Here is a 20,386-nt window from a genome sequence, read left to right as displayed (position 1 = left end):
TTAAATCAAATCAAATCATATGTATTTCATATTTACATAACAAATTGTACAATATGATCACGACCTAAACTATTTATGATTCTTTTTTGAAAATCGTGGACCTCCAAAGTTTTTGCCTTTATTGTATTTATTTTTGCCAGCTTTATTAGCTATCTTCACACCACTTGTCTTTTTCTTTTTAGCAATCTGCGATAGTTTCTTATGACGGTTCGCTTCCGATCTAATGAAATATTAAGAAATAAGAAAAAAAGTTTGAATTCAATGTGTCTAGTAATGACTTAAACAATAGTGCATTTTGCCAGGAACTCACCTCAAACGCAGAGCGCCACTACGGCTCACATCTGTCAAATCATTCGTAAACGCCGATTGACCATGTCGCTTTATAGGTTTCACCTTACCGTACTCATTGAACTGCCTGGACTTCTGATCTGCCACTGCACCTAATTTTCCCGGTCGTTTCTTCAGTTTGGACATTTTAGCACGTACTAGGGATGCCTTTTCAATCTCTCTTATAACCCGTTCCTTTGCTAATTGTTCAGGTGATTTTTTTTTAGGTTCAGGCTTTTTCTTTTTCTTTGCATTAAGCTCTTTTACCGATGGCCCATCTTCACCTTCACCACCATATTCTGGTCGTTTTCTTTTACCCGCACCTTTTTTATTAGAAGTGGCCACAGATTTTGTATCCTCTTCGTCTGGCGTGATGGCCAAACGTGCTTTTTCTTCTTCACGTTGTTTGCGGGATTGGAACCATTCACGATGTTCTGGTTGTGTGCCAAGTAGTTTACGCTCCGTTTTTGACAGTTGCTGCTCCATTTTAGCCAACTGACGTTCAGCTTGCTCCTCGTCCAATATTTGTTCTGTAAAGGTTCATTAAAACAAAAACTATGCGTTTGTATTATGTACAGAAGTAATTTTCAAACAATTTTGAACCTACGTATTTCCGGTTCAAGCGCAATCAACTTTCTCCGGTATTTCTCAATAATTTCTGGGGGTATAATGCGATTTTTCACAGAGTTCTCTGCATTCTTTATGATATCTTTAACAATTTTGCGCTCTTTTTCACCTGCCAATGATACTGAAATACCAGCACGCCCGGCACGCGCTGTACGGCCAACTCGATGAATGTAGTGCTCTGTTGTAATGGGCATAACAAAATTGATGACAGTCTTCACGCCTACAATATCCAAACCACGTGCAGCTACATCTGTGGCTATTAGGACGTCTATTTGTTCGTCCTTGAATTTCTTTAATGACTCCAAGCGTTGTTGTTGGGTAAGATTGCCATGCAATTCGCCAGCGCGTATATTCATTAATCCAAGCAATATATGAAGACGATGCGCCTGCTTTTTTGTTTGGACAAATACCATACAATGATCGTGAAATGTACGACAAATCAAACTGGCTAAAATCGGTTCACGATCACCCTCCTTATCTTCGCGTATACGTATAAATTCTTGACGAAGATTGAATGCTACTTGTTGGTTATTATTAACGAAAACTTTCACTGGCTTGTTGAGTGATACAGCAGCCAAATCTTTTACTTGTTCACTCATGGTGGCCGAAAATAACATAGTTTGACGTGTCTTTGAACAAGATGAAATAATCTCTTTCATCTGCTCAGCGAAATATTCATCCAACATGCGATCAGCTTCGTCAAGGATGAGCACCTGCGGTAGCAAAAATAGGAAATAACAATTAGGTGCTACTTCCTCAAGGAACAAGTCGGTTCCTATCGATTTGAAGACTGCTCAGGTTATGCTTTCAACAAAGCACAACTAAAAAAAATCCACAATTGGCGCCCATAAGACGCTTCAGAGCGCAAGGATAAAATTCATCATATGCATTAAGAGTTCTGAGCATCGCTCTATTCAAACGCAACTCACCTCAATGGAATCCAAACTGAAGCTCGGCGTGTTCTTAATGTGGTCAATGAGACGACCTGGCGTCGCTATAACAATATCCGGGCTCTGTCTTAATACCAGTTCCTGCGCCTTCACATCCAAACCTCCAATTGCTAAACCCACATCGACAGTTGTAAATTGACATAACTGTTTGGTGACTTGATAAACCTGAGCGCCCAATTCACGCGTTGGCACGAGTACTAGTACACGTGTGATAGTTTTATTATTCATCGGTCTGTATAAAAGACGCTCTAACGTTGGCAACATATACGCTGCAGTTTTGCCCGTACCAGTGGCGGCACAACCACAAATATCGCGTCCTAGCAAAGCAATGGGTATTGTAGATGATTGTATTGGCGTTGGATATATATATCCCAGTACACCGATTGCACGCATTAGGGGTCGTGACAAATTCACTTGGTAAAAAGAAGTTATGGACTCATTGCTTTCGATAGCTTCATCGAATTGCATTTTTTCACCTTCCTCTTCTGCTTCACCGTCAGAATTAATGCCTGCTTTCTTTTTTTTATTTTTAGTTGGCTTTTTCTCGCGTAAACGGAGATTATCGTGCTTCAACTCGTCGTCAGAGAGGGGGATCTAAAAGGTGATAGATTACTGGAAAGGTTTCGAGTGTTTTAGTAAAGTGAATATGTCTACCTCATCATCCTCCCTGTCTACAGCTTGTTTAGACCTTTCCTGGGCTTCACGTTTTTTTAAACGAGCTTTAATCTTATCGTCGGTCTTTGTTCGCGCTTTGCGCTTAACATATTTCATAAGATCGTCCCAAGTGTCTTTATTGTACTCCTTTACCGAAGATACAAATTGAAAACCTTTCTCAAAGTCAGCTTCTTTCTTGTGTCGCAGTTTTGTAGGTTGATACTAAAATAAAGATCAATTAAATTTCTTTGTAAATTATGTATATTGTTTTTTTTTTTTTTTTGTATGCACATCACAGTTCCGTGAACGTGCCAAGTTATAAATGTGGTAGAAAATTTCCCCTGAGCCCTTTCTGTGTGAGCGGTTGTTCTTGTAGCAGTGCTTTGCTCTTTCCAAAAAGTGCGACCACTTTCAAATTTTCTTCGGTATCCCTATCGGGAGGCTATGGAAATATGAAGTTTTATAAGTGTTGGACAAAAGAGATACTAGTGTTGGAGGCGTTGATTCATTGTTACGTCCAATTTTTTTGGACGAGTATTAAAAGTACCATTCTGTCTATATCATTACCAAAAAGTTGTTCCCGAAACAGTCAGCCTAGTAACAGAAGGTGCTTGTACCGGATGGTAAACCTTTACATTAGCTCGCAACTGTTATAACTCGTCGGAAGTGGTGTCTAAAAGGCGCCCCCTCAAAGGCAACCCCTCTCAAGGGGTTGCCAGCGCAATATATAGCTTCTCCAACCCAATTGTCAACCTCACCTGCGAGCGGCGAATCCTGCTTCATTAACAGACTAGACTAGTGACCCCAAGCTCCTCAGGGTGAGGAGGGAGGGATGGTCTGAAGGTTTAATATGGTCATATAAATCGTTCCCGAGATGGTCGGCCTAGTACCTAAGGGTGCTTAGTTAAAGGAGCGTACCGGATCTATATCCGGCAAAGGACCATCAACATTGATAACACTCCCCAAAGCCTTCGGGGAGTGTCTTTATCGTTAATACAACAACAACAACAGCCACTTTAGCAGAAAGGTGTTCTGCGCAAAAATACTATGGATTCCACCCTCCGTTACGGAGCGTTTTGGGGTAATTTTTCGGTTTATAGAAATATTTTTTGACAGAAATAGCTTTTTTAGTTCCAGCTTTCATATTTGCGGTCCTATGACCAAAAAATAGACATTTGCTAAATGGCATTTTAGTTATCTGGCTCTTACCTCCACTTCTGCATCGGAGTCAGCAGAGAAATTTTCAACCTCAGCGTCATCTTCTATTGTTGTGATTAAGTCTGCAGTTTTTGTAGATTTCATTCTAAGCGACGTCAAAACTATGATTGCTTAGTAATTTATTATAACAATATAACTCGCATTAATTAATTTTTCACAAACATCAGCTGTTAGCAATTCACTGTGGTTAGCACGTGTTGGATATCTGCTGACAGCTGATTGTTTTCTGTCTGCATTTCAAAGAGTTGAGCTGGAAAAAATCGATGGCAGTCGATATTTTTTTGGTTACACTGAATCTGCACATCGAAATTATCGAACAATTTTAAAAACTTTATAAGTATTCAGGTGTGTTCATGCATATGTTTTTGTGCAAGAAAATAATTTATGGAAACTTTGCGACTAGCAACAAAACGAAATATCGCCAAAGTAATTAACTATGTGTTTTCATGAAAAATTGATATCGGGTGAGAAATTATCGAAAAAATAATTTATCGAAACTCGTTTCCCGTGTCTCTATATATAAACATACTAAAAATGTCACTTAACACGTACTCACATGCATGGTTCAATTATATAATATATAGTTGAACCATGCTCACATGTCAACAAAGCCTCACTAAACATACGCTAAGCGCAACATGTGCGCTGCTTGCAACTGTCAAATTCCTTTTAACCTGGCTGCATTTGGATGGGCTGGGAATGTGTTGATACAATTGTTTTCTTTTCCTCCGAGCAAATATCAGGAACAACTTAAAACTTCCTGAGTTAAATAAAACATATATATGAAAGTAAAACAAAATGGCTGAGATAACGCAAAAGTGCAAGGATGAAAACACCTTCCGGGTAAGCCAAAATCACAACCATTTTCTCTAAGTTAAAGCACCATAAAATTTAAATTTTATTTTAGTTCAAATCTTTTGCTGATCGTGTCAGTGAAATTGATATACGCCGTTTGGCGCTCTACCGCATTGGCCATGAAAATGAAGATCTTCCGGAGGAGGAAAATGAGACACACTTCCATCAAACGCTAAAGAAATGGATTGTACTCAATCTAACCGATGAATTTGGGCAGTTCAGCCGGAGGTGCATTAAAATTGTAACATTACCGCAATTAGTACATCAAAAAGATTTCGTTATCGATTTACTGCTAGAGCGGTTATCCACTGCCACCACCTTATCACTGCAACCGTTGTTGGAGCTACTCTATGTGTTAGCTCGAGACTTGCGCGAAGACTTTTATCCATGCTTTCAGCGTGTTCTCGATCGGCTAATATGCCTGTTGAATACTCAAGACGCAGAACAGCTTGAGTGGACGCTGGTTTGTTTGGCTTATCTATTCAAGGCACTTAAACCATTTTTAAAGAAAAATATTGGCGTAGTCTTTCATGCAATATTACCGCTTTTGGATGAACAACGGTACGAAGAGCATGTCACAAACTTCGCAGTTGAGTGTTTCTCTTTTATTGCTCGCGATGTGCGTGATTACGGCAAATTTATTGACTTTCTGTTGGATACTGTGGCACGTGAACATGTCGATAGTGTGGCGGGGTGTGGACGCCTGCTATTTGAAATAATACGCGGCGTAAAAGGGCAGTTCCACTCTGTGGCCGGCGATTTTTTACATTTTTTATTTGAATGTTTAGTGGACGAGAAACGTGGTAAATGTAGTGGCGACAAGCTACAACTATTGGGTGATATTGTACAACGAACTGTACAGGATTTACTGAATTTCGTGCTACCCCAAAATATGTCGCTCTTTTGGGAAAAACTTTGTAATGTCACACAAAATACAATGCTAGCCGGCGCTGGCGCAAGTAGTCGGCTGGTGCTTATTTTACCTTTATTCATCATAGCCGCTGATCACCGTAATGGACGTTATCTATGCGAAATGGATATTGTCGTGCCAACCATATTGAAAATGTTGGATTACTGTATTCAAATGCCAACAACAAAGGCGGATCTAACATATGCGCTCAAGTTACTTATAAAATTGGTGAGCAATGTTTTGCTAGCAAATAATGTGAATCTAACACAATTAGATACCAGTCGTCTTATGAAAAAAACACTTAGCGTGCAGAACCGTGAGACTTACGGTGAATTTGTGCTACTCGTCACTGCGCATGCACAATTCGAATTGCTGGTATTACCATCTGTGGTGGCGAACCTTGAGCAGTACTTTGATGCAGGGGCATTTGAACTATTAGCCCGCGTTGTTTTGCAGAAACGTCCTCTAGCGGGCAATGCTTTTGCACTGTCATCATGGAAGCAATATACGTTATACATCAAACAACAGAAAACGCTTGAAAAACTACAGCAAAAACTAAAGGAGCTTCATTTTGAAGAAAATGATTTAAAGGAGGAATCATGTGGTTTGTTGGAGCAACTTTTTTTGCTGATCGTAATACCACATATTGCTGGGATAGACACACAAGCATTAGAAAATCGGCTGAAAGCATTAATGATACAAACCCTGGACAGTTTAGGTGCACAAGATAGCTTAGCGCGCTCTTTAGCCATATTTTCTTTATTGCTGGAAACACAAATCCATCTAAAATTCAAAAGTGATGCGAATTTTCTAAATCGTGCTATCGAAGACTTACTACCGCATGCTACCACAAATCTGCAAGCTTTAGGAGCACTGAACCAATTACTAACTGAAGTTGACAAGTTTTCCAACACAGAGGCTAGACGTATTTCTGAACTTTTGGCGCCACTACTCAGTTCACATGCACATGATGTTCGCCTCTTAGCTACACACTGCCTCAAAACATTGCATGGATCAATAAAGCACGCACATCCATACAAAGTATTATACGCTGCCGAATGTATCGAGCCTAATATACATAACTATCGCGAGCAACTCCTGCAACTGCAACAACTAGAGATAGGAGGTGAACTGTATCGCGCCATAGAAAAGGAAGATGAGCAACAACGTCCTATCTATAAGCAGCATATTTTGCGATTTTTGCTAGGCATGTTGCATCATAATTTTAAATTTGTTTGGGAGCCGGTACAAAAATTAATCGAATCATATGCCCAGGTGGTGAGCGTTGCAGACTTTTGGAATATTTATCAAGTGGAATTGCTGCATACCGCTACGCAGGTTGATTACACTGCAGCTATAGCACAAGACTACAATGTTATGGCGGCAAATATAGCCTGTTGGAGGCATGATGTTTTGAATGAATTGTTGCCTGCCGCCCTGGTGCCTAAACAAACACAACAACAATTACTTAACTATCGAAACCTATTATGGATGCGTCTGCCAAAGTTTGGTCAAATAGCACTATTGAAAAATCGTGATCTCGTAAGCATTTTTTTGAAATTCGTAAATGAGGAATATAGAGCACGTTTGGAAAAGCGCGAACTAACCTGGGATCTTACACAAATATCGTCTCGTGAAACGCAAGAACAACTCGCTGAGGTAGAAGTTTTAGATGGCGATGATGAGAGGCATGAAGACGATAAGACAAATGGTAAGATCTCTTTGGTTTTAGTTTTAAATTGAAAATCATTTCTGCGTTTCTCAATTTCTTCCAGAGCGTCCACGCAAAAGCTTACACCACAACAAGCAGCACAAGGATCAGCAAAGTTTCATAGCCAAAAGTATACTTCAGACCTTACAAAATAAACTGGGGGTATTTTCTGCACAACCCAATCCGCGCTCTCTTTATCGTGAACCCGAACTATACGCACTTTATATGGACCTCTTAGCCGGTCCCAATGCTCAACTCCAACGCGCTGCGCTCGATTGCGTTCTCAAATATAAAACGAAAACTTTAATGCTGCACAAAGAACATTTGTACGCTATTACGGATGAAGTCAAATTTAAAGAGGAACTAATTAATTTCAAGTTAGATGAAGTTGTCAGCGCTGAACAACGTCCTGAGCTCATGAAAATACTTTTACGAATACTCTACGGTAAAATGATTACAAAAGGTACACATCGTGCACTGAGCGCACAGGCGCGCAAGTCTTTGATTCTACGTTTTCTGGGGCAATGTACAACTGAAGAGATTTTATGGTTTCTAGAAATGGCTTTTGGAAAGTATGCAAAATATACTGAAGCTGGCGTAGCGCTAGAACAGATACCAGTTAAAGTGCAGATGGACTTCGATTTACATGCTGCATGGTCACCAAAAAAGCTACAAAGCGTCGTAAATTTGCTCGAACTGATACGTAAAGAGTTTGGTGGTTTAATGAAGCGCGATTTTCATATATACTTGCTTAAACTCTTGATATTTGTTGGAAGCGCTTGCAATTCAGTTTTATTATTGTCAGAAGATAAACGCGCGCTTATGCATCCTAAAATGATTGTCGTCTACAAAAATGTACGCAACGCCGCATTACTAAGTTTAGTCAATTTCTTTGCTCATATCGATGAGTTTGAATGGGATCTGATACATGTGCGTTGCTTAAGTAACATCTTTATTTGGCCTGTGATTGAAAAACTACCCCAAGATGCAATTCATTCACCAACACCATTACTTCGACTGCTTCTGCAGTGGGGAGAGAAACCGCAGCATTTCAACTACCTAGCGCAATATCAGACGATTGCGCAAGATACGTTACCTGTACGCAATATATTTAGCTATGTAGTAACGCTGCTGCTAAATGAAAAATCAAAGCCAGCGGTGCGACGTCCAATTATGGTTTTAGTAGAACGGCTCCTGGCATCCGCGCAAAATGATGAAATGGGTAAAGAGAAGTCAGTAATAAGTGGTTTGCACATCATCAAACCATATATACCTGAACTGCTAAAACGTTTACGTATGAACTTTAGCACGCGTTCCGCTAAACAAGCCATCGATAAACGTGATCTTAATATACTTTCGTTGCTGACGGCGCATGTGGATGATGCGGCTACGTGTGATAGCTTACTACAGTTACTATTGCCCATTCTTATTGCCAAGTCTCAACGCATCTCTAGCGAAGAAGTAGTAACACAGGTCATAACAACGCTTGCTAACCTTATAAAGCAACTCGATACACCGGAGATTTATTTGGTTAAACTTGCACCACTATTTGAGCAAACGCAAGAGGTTAATGCACGCAAATTGCTTTGTGAATTAGTCACGGAAATCGCCCGGAAACGGCACAAGCAGGCGAAGCAGTCTGAAGATAAAACGCTTTTGAGCTTGTCGATGCGTCTGCAACGCACTGCGCGCTTTGTCAATATGCTAAATGCATGGGATAAACGGTGGGTAGAACAACCTGATTACGATAAGCGACTCGATGCGCTTAAAGAAATTGCACGGTTGTTAGACGCCGAAAATGATGGTGTGGACATTGAATTGGGTGTTCTTACTATTTATAATTGTGTTTACTTCATCAAATACGACAAGGACATGGGATTGCGCGATAATGCCGGCGAACATTTGCGTTTTCTTATACCGCGCCTAGCTCAGCGTTATGCTACTAAACCTTTCGGAAAGGCCTCTGTGGACTATTTAGTGGGTGATGTTACCATTAATTTGCTGAGGCGCCTAATTCGCGACCACAACGATAACGTGCGCTACGAAGGCATACGAATATTAGGTGCAATGGCGCGTCAAGCGACTGCAACGCATCCGGTGCTACAAGATTTGGCCCCGCTTGGTGATGGTAAAGATTCCGAAGTTGATTTCTTTGAAAATCTGACACATTTACAAACACATCGTCATGGCCGCGCGTTACTAAAGTTCTGTGTGAATGCGCAGTCATTAACTCGCCGCCCATGTACGCGCACACTAACAGAATTCGTGCTTCCGCTTGCCCAGCGCTATTTGCTGCAAGAAAAACATGCTGGAAAGCATACATTGATAGATGCGGCAATCGAAACTGTAGGTGTGGTATGCCAACTACTACCATGGCAACAATATCATGCTCTCCTGCGCTACTACCTAACAAAGTTACGCAGCGCGCAAGAGTATCAACGGCAGTGTGTGCGAATAGTGGTCCGCATACTCGATGCATTTCATTTCGATTTAACGCAGGCACATTCAGATCCTCAAGAGCTACAGCAGCTAAAGATTAGTTTAAGCAAAGATGACGAGTTAACAGAGAACGAAGAACAATTAGTGAAGGGGAAAAAGGAAGCAGAAGGTGATAAAGATAGTAAGGCAAAAGATGATGAGGAAAATGAAAACGACGATGAAGATGAGGACACCGCCCTTGCTTCTGAATTGGCAACAACAGACGCTGAGACTATCTCAGATAGTGCTGTCTCTTCCGAATCCATTCTCAACGCGCCAATGTTGCTGTCAGCCAGTGCTGCAAAGAGAATAATGCTAACCATAACAGGCATGCTCATACCAACCCTAAATCGTGCGATCACCGAAAAAAGCTCTTACGATAGTAAACATAAATTTAATCGAAGGCGTTTTAGTGTTGAACGCGAAGAGGAAGAAATAATGCGTGTCCCCATAGCTCTTGCATTGGTCAAATTGATACAAAAGCTGCCGATGGACTTAATGAATAGCAGTATCCCAGGTGAGATAAGTTCATTATTTCAAACTTTTCTTTTTTTAATTAACTTAAAATCCTTTCAGGCATATTCATGAAGGTATGCACATTTTTGCGCTCACCTCTCAAGTCCGTGCGTATGCTCACGCGTGATATTCTAAAGAAAATTATGCTCACACTTGGCGCCAGCTATCTTTCAATGCTTATGGACCACTTGCAATCCTTGTTGACACGCGGTTTTCAAGTTCATGTGCTTGCGGTCACTGTGCATGGAGTACTAGATGCGCTGCGTGATAATCTAAAACCATCCGACATTGAAAGTTGTTTACACAATCTACTCGATGTTGCACTCAACGATATATTTGGTGATATTTCCGCTGAAAAGGAAAACGACAAAATAGCTGCACACACACCAGAGGCAAAACCGAGCGCTAAAAGCTATCTTGTATTACATATACTAGCACGCAATATTCAGGAAACTTGTCTACTTGATCTCCTTATGCCCTTTAAAGATCATCTAGCGCGCACGCATTCACGCAAAGTTACCATTAAAATACAAGACTGTTTCGCCAAAATCGTAAGCGGTTTGGTAGAGAATGCTCATATATCGCGTGAAAGTTTACTTATTTTCATTTATGGCACAGTTTCGGAAAGCATCTCTGATTTGCTACCTGGCACGCAAAAGCGCACACTCACCGAACAAGAAAAGGAGCGTATGCGTCGTGCACGACCCGACTGTTTCATTATACAGCCAGCACCGCGTACGCGTTCTGGTGCTATTAATAAACGTATAAAATCGAATGCACAAGCAAATGCCCATATTTTAATTGAGTTTGGTCTGGAATTGCTACAAATTGTATTGAAACGGAAAAAGCTTTTAGATGTTGATTATCAGCCCTTCTTGAATCCCTTGCTGCCACTGTTACGTGATGCGCTGAAAAGTACACATGTGCGAGTAGTGACTTTTGCATTGAAATGCTTTGCTGCTATCTGGAATGATGCTTACAAGCTATCGGAACTGCAACAGCAATATCTTGGCGATATTGTCGAACATATGTTTGAAATATTGAAGAACATTTCAATTTTTGGTGCCATCAAGCAAGATGAAAACTTGCAATTAATAAAATCGTCGTATAAAGCTATTGTGGCTCTATTACGCAAATGCACCGATTACACGGCGACTCAGGAGCAATTGGAACAATTGGTTCTCTATGTCGAACAAAATCTTCTCGAAGGCGAAAACCAAGCACTCTCGTTTTCATTGCTTAAAGCGCTCATTACAAGACACGTTCAGGCCGAACCTCTACATCAAATAATGAAACGTATTGGCGATTTATCAGTAATTTCACAATCAGATTTTGTACGTAATGAAGCGCGCAACATACTTCTCACTTACATAATGGAATATTCACTTAAGAAGCGGGTCGATCAAACTTTGAAATTCTTTACGGTGCAATTGTTTTACCCCGTGCCTACGGGACGCCGCTCAGTTATAGAATTCTTGCACACTTTAATAAAGAAGTTTCCCTTGAAAATGCTTTCCAAACAAGCTGATTTCCTTTACATTTCACTTGGACCCCGTTTGGTCAACGATGATGATCCTGGCTGTCGCAAAGCCATTGCCGAATGTATTGAGTTGCTAATCATACGTTTACCGAAAGCTGACAGGCAACGCTTATTCGACATGACGCTATTATTTTTCGATGGGGGTAATAAACCGTCTGTGGTGGAAATGGCAGCATCTCTTTGTTCACGCTTTCTTAATGCGGAAAAGCAGTCGTTTGCAACGCGCCTTAAAGTCTTACTGCCATTAATTGTTGCACGCCTTACATTGAATAATCCAAGTGCCCCGGGAAGATTTGTACGTGCACCAAAAGCGCTTGGCTTTGATGTGAACGAGGAGAAACTTAAAAAGCGAAGAAAGTATCATGTAAGATTATAAGGCCCACTTTCAGAACGTCAAAGTATTTTTTTTAGCTCAGAGTCAGCTTAAAAAATGTGTCGAAAATGTATGAGTTTGACTCGCCTTGCCAGGTTCAACTCTGAGTTAAAAGGTTTACTTGCCGTCGACCTAAAGCATTTGTCTATATATATATGAATACATTAACTTAAAATAATAATTAACTTGTTTCGATCTCTACAGCAACTGAAAAATGGCCACACGCAATTCGAGGAAATAATTCTCACCGAAGAGGAAGTCGATAAAAAGGCCGAGGAGCACCAGCGCGCAATTGATCATGAAATCATACAAACGCAGTATTGTTTGTTGAAAATTTTGGATTACTGCCAAGTGGAGCTGCTAAGCGACAAGAATTCAGAACTCAATCATGTAGTCGATGAGTTGGCTTATGAATCACAAAAGTTACTCGGTCATGAGCATGTATGGGTTCGTTGTAATGCAGCTAAGATTATTGCGAGCATTCTAAGCCATTATAACTACAACTGTGTTGGTCTACAGCTTTCAAAAAAGCAACAGGAGCCCACTAACACAAATGACAACAACATTGACGCAGATGCGCCTAAGTTTGATTTTATCTATGCCAATCCTGCTTACGATATAAAAGCATTGGTATTGGATTTGTGCGCACAAGTGGTACCCGGTGATACCCAACAAGATATGATCGATGAAATTGTGAAGATATTACTCTTTATAGCCAATATGCTACGGGATGTACCTTTTAGCGTAAAACAAGAGAAGCAAGATAATGATGAATCTTTAGAACGGACACAAGAGAAAAATGCGAGCACAAAAATTAATTTGTATTGGTTGGTGCGCAATATACGTTTTCTGATTAACAAGGAATTGGCCAAAGCGCCACATTCTATCATAGTGGTAAGTAATACTTCAATCTAAAATATTTATTTATTTATTTATTATAGCATTTTCAGGTCAAATAAAACTTTTTTTCATTTTAAATGAAACTTTTCATTTTAAATGAAACTTTTTTCATTTCAAATGAAACTTTTTTCAAGTCAAATGAAACCATACTACTAAGGTAATTGTCGATATATTTATATCGTACTTTATAACGCTATTTATCAAATTTTTCTTTAATACAACTATTTCTAATTAGCCACATTGAAGGCAAAATTTTTGCTTAAATTTTCTTTGTAAATTTAAGCTGCAGTTAAGGTCGGCTGAGTTTAACCTTGCCTTTTTATCGTTTCAATTTTTTAATATTTTATTATTTTTTTTTTTTTTAAGTAGCAGGGTTATACGCTAGGCAACTTATATACTACAGTTTAACCACCCACTGAAAATAAGCACCTATATTTTTTACTTGCATCTACTCTTATATATAAAGCACATTCTTCTTCTACATATACTTCGTTAATAACGTAGGAGCAAACGTAGAGAAAGCAACGTAGAGAACAAAGAGAAGGATCCAAAGAGCATGATGTGAGCGTATTTCCTATTCACTGTCTGACACCAACTAACACATCGGTTGAATCCTCTGTATTATGCTTTTCTCTTTTACCAACGTCTTACCAAACAACATAGAACGATAGCAAGGTATTGAGAGAAACATTACTATATAGTAGGGCATGTGGACTGTAGAGAGATCTTTTTTAACTATGCTGAAAAACATAACTGTAAAAAGTGATCTTTTCTACTCTATGGCGCAGTTACATTGCACTTCACTTATTTGGGCCTTTTAAAACATATATATTTTTATTCCATTATTTTTCATTGTATTTAAATGTAATACTTAGAATATATATATTAGAATGGGTCGATTTATTAACCGATATCGCGCCATCGATTTTTCGATAGGATTTGGGGTCAGGAAAAAAGTTTCCCTACGCATACCCAAAAAAATAATTTTCGAGCCTGCGAAATTTCATTTTTCTTTTACTTTTTTTGACTTTGATTTTTAAGGGTTTGTTCATGACCTACTAAAAAATTTTTCGGAAATTAAGTTTCCTTTAAACTATTATATAAAGTACGATATAAATATATTGACAATTACCTTAGTAGTATGGTTTCATTTGACTTGAAAAAAGTTTCATTTGAAAGGAAAAAAGTTTCATTTAAAATGAAAAAAGTTTCATTTAAAATGAAAAAAGGTTCATTTGAAATGAAAAAAGTTTAATTTGAAATGAAAAAAGTTTCATTTGACTTGAAAAAAGTTTCATTTGAAATGAAAAAAGTTCCATTTAAAATGAAAAAAGTTTCATTTGACCTGAAAATGCTATATTATGGTCTTTAAGACCTAGTTTAGGTTAAAATTAAAAGATTAACATAAATACTCATGTCACATTTAGTGACGTGCAATATAAAACAGTTTTTCTTTGAACTTACTACTATTTTCACAGTCTTTTATCTCAGAAGGTAACTTATTGTACATTTTATACCCTAAATATTCTAGAGACTTTTTGGCGCACTCAGTTCTTATTCTTATTCTAGGCAGTCTTATATTATTGCAATTTCTAGTTCCATAATTGTGGATTTCATGATTATAATGTATTTTACTACTCAGGTAATTCGGTAACATTCCTAACCTAAGTTGGTGTATAAATTTCAATGTGAAATAACTAACTGACTGTTTAATACTAAGCCAGTTTAATCTATTGACCATTACAAATTTTGGCGTTCTTGGAGGACATATTAAAATAAATCGCATTGCCTTGTTTTGCTGTGTTTGAAGTTTCTTAATATATATATCATTACTTAATAGCAGAATAGTAGGACAATAAATAAAGTGTGGTTCAATAATTGAACGATAAACCAATATTTTATGACTTTGACTTATGTGTTTACATGTTATATACATGAAACCTATTTTCTGTGCAATTTTCCTTTCCAGATAAGTTACATGCTCTCCAAAATTTAGATTATCATCAATCAAAACTCCTAAATACATAATTTTCAGCGTAATATTATTTAAATATTGTTACCCATGATATTAGTGTTTTTAAAAAATATCATGAACTTAGTTTTTTCGATCTTTTTTTTATTTATTTTTTTTTTTAATTTCAGTTTTCTAAGGCATAACCATTTGTATAGCGAGTCCAGGTCTTCTTGTACTTTCAGCATGGCACATTCTACATATTTTTCACTTATGATAAGCAATGCATCATCCGCAAATAGACGTATTTTACAATATTTTAAGCATCTTCTGATATCATTGATATACAATGTAAACAATATTGGCGCCAAGACCGAGCCTTGTGGTAAACCAATGTTAAGATCCACCACTGATGAAACTTCCTTTCAAATTATCGTTCTCTGCTTTCTGTCGCTTAAATAACTCCGGAATCATTCCACCGCCTTTCCTCTTATACCAATTTTAAGTCCAAGAATACAGACACCGTAAATTGTTTGTCCGCTATGTCTTCTTTCCAATCTGCAATTACCATATTCAACGCTGTTTCACAAGAATGGCTTTTCCTGAATCCCGATTGTTCTAGGATCATCACATTGTGCTTCTCTAAGTATGCCACAAGGTGATTCTTCACCACTGTCTCCATAATTTTTTTATCTGTAGGTAACGTGGTAATTGGACGTAGTTCCTCAGGTTTCATTGTATATTTTACTTTTTCCACAGGTATTATTGTTGAACTTTTCCAGTAACTAGGTACAGTACCGCTGTTTAAGGACTCGTTAATTAGATCTTTGTAGAAATTAGCTGTATATATCATGACATCTTTAAAGACACCCTCCGATAAAAGCTTGCGCCGACATATTTGTTTTTAAGTGATTTTGTGATAATAATAATATCGTCCACTACAATGTCAGTAAATTTAAATGTTTCAAATGGATTACTGTGATTTGCGCTTCTTTCATCCCCATTTACAATTTCTTCAATGCTATCATTAATTTCAACAATACAATAAACAAGTAAGGAGGGCTAAGTTCGGTTGTAACCGAACATTACATACTCAGCTGAGAGTTTTGGGCACAAAATAAGGGAAGATCCCCATGTAGGAAAATGAACCCAGGGTAACCCTGGAAGTGTATCAAATGGAAGGTATTAAAGAGTATTTTAAAAGGGAGTGGGCCTAAGTTCTATGGTGGAAGCCTTTTCGAGATATCGCCATAAAGGTGGACAAGGTGACTCTAGACCCCAGCGGGTTAGGCGATCAGAATATACCCGCGGTAGGTATGCCTGTCGTAAGAGGCGACTAAAATACCAGATTCAAGGGGCTGTGTAGCGCAACCCTTCAGGTTGCCAGCGCAATATATAGCTTCACCAAACCCAATTGTCAACTTCACCTATACGCGGCGAATCCTGTTTCACTAACAGACGAGGCTCTGGCGACCCCAAGCTCCTCATGGAACTTGGTGGTGGGGAGGGAAGGAAAGGCCTGATGGTTTAATGTGTCCACATAAATCGTTCCCGAGATGGTCGGGCTAGCACCTTAATGGTGCTGTGGTACCGGAGCGTACCGGATCTGTATCCGACAAAGGACCATCACATCGATAACACTCCCCAAAGCCTTCGGGGAGCAACCTTATCGCTACAACAACAACAACAGGGGTGACTCTAGAATGTGTTTGTACGATATGGGTATCAAATGAAATGTGTTAATGAGGGAGTGGGCCTTAGTTTTATAGGTGGACGCCTTTTCGCGATATCGCCATAAAGGTGGACCAGGGATCAGGGGTGACTCTAGAATTTGTTTGTACTATATGGGTATCAAATGAAATGTGTTAATGAGTATTTTAAAAGGGAGTGGGCCTTAGTTCTATAGGTTACGCCTTTTCGAGATATCGACCAAAATGTGGACCATGGTGACCCAGAACACCATCTGTCGGGTACCGCTAATATATTTACATATATATGTAATATCACGAACAGTATTCCTGCCATGATTCCAAGGGCTTTTGATTTCGCCCTGCAGAACTTTTTCATTTTCTTCTACTTAATATGGTACCCATTTTACAAAGTTGTTTCTAAAGTTATATTTTGCGTCAAAAAACCAATCCAATCGCAATGTTTCATCCCCTTTTTCGTATTTGGTATAGAATTATGGCATTTTTTGAAATTTTCGATATCGAAAAAGTGGGTGTCGTCATAGTCGGATTTCGCCCATTTTTAATACAAAGATAAAGTGAGTTCAGATAAATCGATTGTTGCTCAAGTTATCGTGTTAACGGCCGAGCGGAAGGATAGATGGTGGACTGTGTATTTAATCTGGGCGTGGCTTCAACCGATTGCGCCCATTTTCACAGAAAAGACTTAGTGTCATAGAAGCTTTGCCCTTTCTAAATTTCACAAGGATTGGTGAATTTTTGTTCGACTTATGGCATTAAAAGTATTCTAGACAAATTAAATGAAAAAGGGCGGAGGCAAACCCATTTTAAAATTTTCTTTTATGTTTGTGTTTTGTTTCAACATATCATTACTTGAGTTTAATCTTTCCATAATTTACTTATATACTGTAAAGATATTAAATTCTTTGTTAAAATTTGACTTAAAAAAATTTTTTTTATTTTAAATTGCGCGTGTTCGTCATCCGATTTTGCTAATTTTCATTTAGAACACATAGTAACGATCATGCCAAATTTTATCATGATATCTTCAACGACTGCCAAATTACAGCTTGCAAAACCTGTAAATTACCTCCTATTAAAAGTGGGATGTGCCACGCCCACGAAAAATGACACTGGAGATGGAAAATCCCGAAGCTAAGTTGTCTTCAAATACAATTTTACAAGGAATGACAGAATCGTTCCAATATCCATCAATTATCTAGCCTGTCGGAAAATCAACAAATCAAAATGAATTGATACCGAAATGCTTATCACGCCCCGGGATGAATTCGGAAAATTTCTTTGGCACTGTAGTACGTCAAGGATCGTTTTGGATTTGTATTGGGGTCAGTTTGGGACCTTTTCGGAATTGTTTCGTTGTTTTTAAAATCATGCCAAAACTGTTTGAGGATAGTTTTTGTGCTGATTTCAGGATTATTTTCAAGCCATTTTATAATTATTTTTGGGGTAATTTAGTCATTTTTTAAGCACTTTGGGCTGCTAATGGATCAGTTTCCAAGTTACTGTTTCAAGATAGCGAGAACCCCTTTTCTTGTCTATCTGTGAACGAGAATTCATCAAAACCCCACCACTCTCTCTGGTACGATTCATCCGCAAATGCAAACATCTTGTCACCCAGACATCCCGTTAGTATTTCGTGAAAATTTCTTTCGCTATTTGGGATCAGTGCGATTATTGAAGGCGGTAAGATAGATAGTGCAGCGAATAAAATCCCAAAAACTTCGCTGGCTAGGTCATTTTATGCGAATCAACGAATGAGCTCCGATAAGAAAGTATTTCTAACGCCACCTTATCTCGTTATCTCGAAACTGGAACAGCTGACATGACTGGTTATGAACAGACCAAAATCACCTAGGAGGTTAAGGTTGTTGATGATTTTGGGTTCTTTTCAGGAGTACTGCGAATTTATATCCTTTCTGGCCTAGTTTGGGATGATTTGCGGATTGGTTTTGGGGATATTATAGGAATCACTTCAAGACCATTTGGATATGATTAGAGAACTTATTCATTTTCGGGATCATCAATGGACTGTATCGGGACTATTAGCGTTGTCATTCTGCACTTCTTCGCTATAGTTTCGGGGTTGTTTCATAGACCAGGTCTACAAGAAAAACTAGCTACAGTGCCCAAGTATTTTTAAGTGTAAAACAGTGTAACATTTAACATTTTTTTTACTTTACAGCGTTCTGCACTGTTTAATCTAATTGAGGGTCTCATCACATTGCTGAACGTGGAAACGTTGGTAAAGCTTGCACCACTGCTGCTCGTCTCTTTAGTGCGTGAGATGTCTGAGGAAGATCAAAATGTTGATAGCGATTTACGCCAACAAGCTTTACGAGTAGGCAGTCGGTTGCGCAAGCGTATCGGTACTGACCTATATGATAAATTGCGTACACGCTCACAAACTACTCTAATGCGTCGTCGTGCTGAGCGCAAAAAATTAATTGCACAAGAGAAAATTCACGATCCTTTGCGTGCTGCAAAACGCAAAGCTGCTACGCAGGAGCGAAAGAAATCAGCAAAGCGATTAAAAGCGGACGTGGTACGTGGCAAAGCTGCGGATACAAAACTGAAGATGAAAAAACGCAAGCGCAAAGCTGAGGAAGATTTATTTTAATTTCTGTATTTAGTAGTGTATAAGTGTTTTTTTTAATTTTTAAATATCTACATTTAGAAAAATAAACCACGCTAAAGGTAAAGCTTGTATAACCCAATATAAGAAAGTATCAGATAAAACTGTGGAATGCACGTTTTTTACGTTTTCATGGAATTGTTCTGGATAAAACGTTTTGTGTTTACTTATCACTTTGAAGAAAAAAGGAGGAGAAAAAGGACTGTTAGTCAAAGGGCGCATTGACACTTAACCACCTACTTTATTTTGGCTGTCACCTCATCTATATATATAACAAGTAAGGAAGGCTAAGTTCGGGTGTAACCGAACATTACATACTCAGTTGAGAAAATAAGGGAAAATCACCATGTAGCAAAATGAACCTAGGGTAACCCTGGAATGGATTCGTATGACATTTGTATCAAATGGAAGGTATTAAAGAGTATTTTAAGAGGGAGTGGGCCATAGTTCTATAGGTGGACGCCATTCAGGGATATCGCCATAAAGGTGGACCAGGGCTGACTCTAGAATTTGTTTGTACGATATGGGTATCACATGAAAGGTGTTAATGAGTATTGTACAAGGGCGTGGGCCTTAGTTCTATAGGTGGACGCCTTTTCGAGATATCGCCATAAAGGTGGACCAGGGGTGACTCTAGAATTTGTTTGTATGATATGGGTATCAAATGAAAGGTGTTAATGAGTATTTTGAAAGGGAGTGGGCCTTAGTTCTATAGGTGGACGCCTTTTCGGAATATCGTTATAAAGATGGACCAGGGTTGACTCCAGGATGCGTTTGTACAATATGGGTATCAAACGAAAGGTGATAATGAGTATTTTGAAAGGGAGTGGGCCTTAGTTCTATAGATGGACGCCTTTTCGAGATATCACCATAAAGGTGGACCAGGGGTGACTCTATAATGTGTTTGTACGATATGGGTATCAAATTAAAGGTATTAATGAGGGTTTTAAAAGGGAGTGGTGGTAGTTGTATATGTGAAGGCGTTTTCGAGATATCGACCAAATGAGGACCAGGGTAACCCAGACCATCATCTGT

General features: G+C 38.8%; 2 protein-coding genes across 2 annotated transcripts; one reads left to right on the top strand and one right to left on the bottom strand.

Moving 5' to 3' along the window:
- Rs1 (Dead-box helicase Rs1) lies at positions 1–3,978 on the bottom strand. The gene is made up of 6 exons (XM_067771268.1): positions 3,768–3,978; positions 2,559–2,780; positions 1,884–2,498; positions 935–1,667; positions 311–857; positions 1–220 (listed from the first exon to the last, which is right to left on the bottom strand). Exons 1-6 carry the CDS (start codon positions 3,858–3,860, stop codon positions 70–72), a joined length of 2,361 nt encoding a protein of 786 aa, XP_067627369.1. The 5' UTR covers positions 3,861–3,978; the 3' UTR covers positions 1–69.
- A 448-nt stretch (positions 3,979–4,426) lies between these two features.
- LOC137243477 (small subunit processome component 20 homolog) lies at positions 4,427–19,506 on the top strand. The gene is made up of 6 exons (XM_067771267.1): positions 4,427–4,619; positions 4,684–7,252; positions 7,317–10,247; positions 10,307–12,150; positions 12,364–13,053; positions 18,902–19,506. The coding sequence occupies exons 1-6, from the start codon at positions 4,575–4,577 to the stop codon at positions 19,334–19,336; spliced, it is 8,514 nt and encodes a 2,837-aa protein (XP_067627368.1). The 5' UTR covers positions 4,427–4,574; the 3' UTR covers positions 19,337–19,506.
- The last annotated feature ends 880 nt before the right edge of the window (positions 19,507–20,386 follow it).

The sequence above is a fragment of the Eurosta solidaginis genome, chromosome 3 (genome assembly GCF_040869045.1).
Source record: "Eurosta solidaginis isolate ZX-2024a chromosome 3, ASM4086904v1, whole genome shotgun sequence".
In the NCBI taxonomy this organism is placed as follows: Eukaryota; Metazoa; Arthropoda; class Insecta; order Diptera; family Tephritidae; genus Eurosta; species Eurosta solidaginis.
This window is presented reverse-complemented; position numbering and strand designations above follow the sequence as displayed.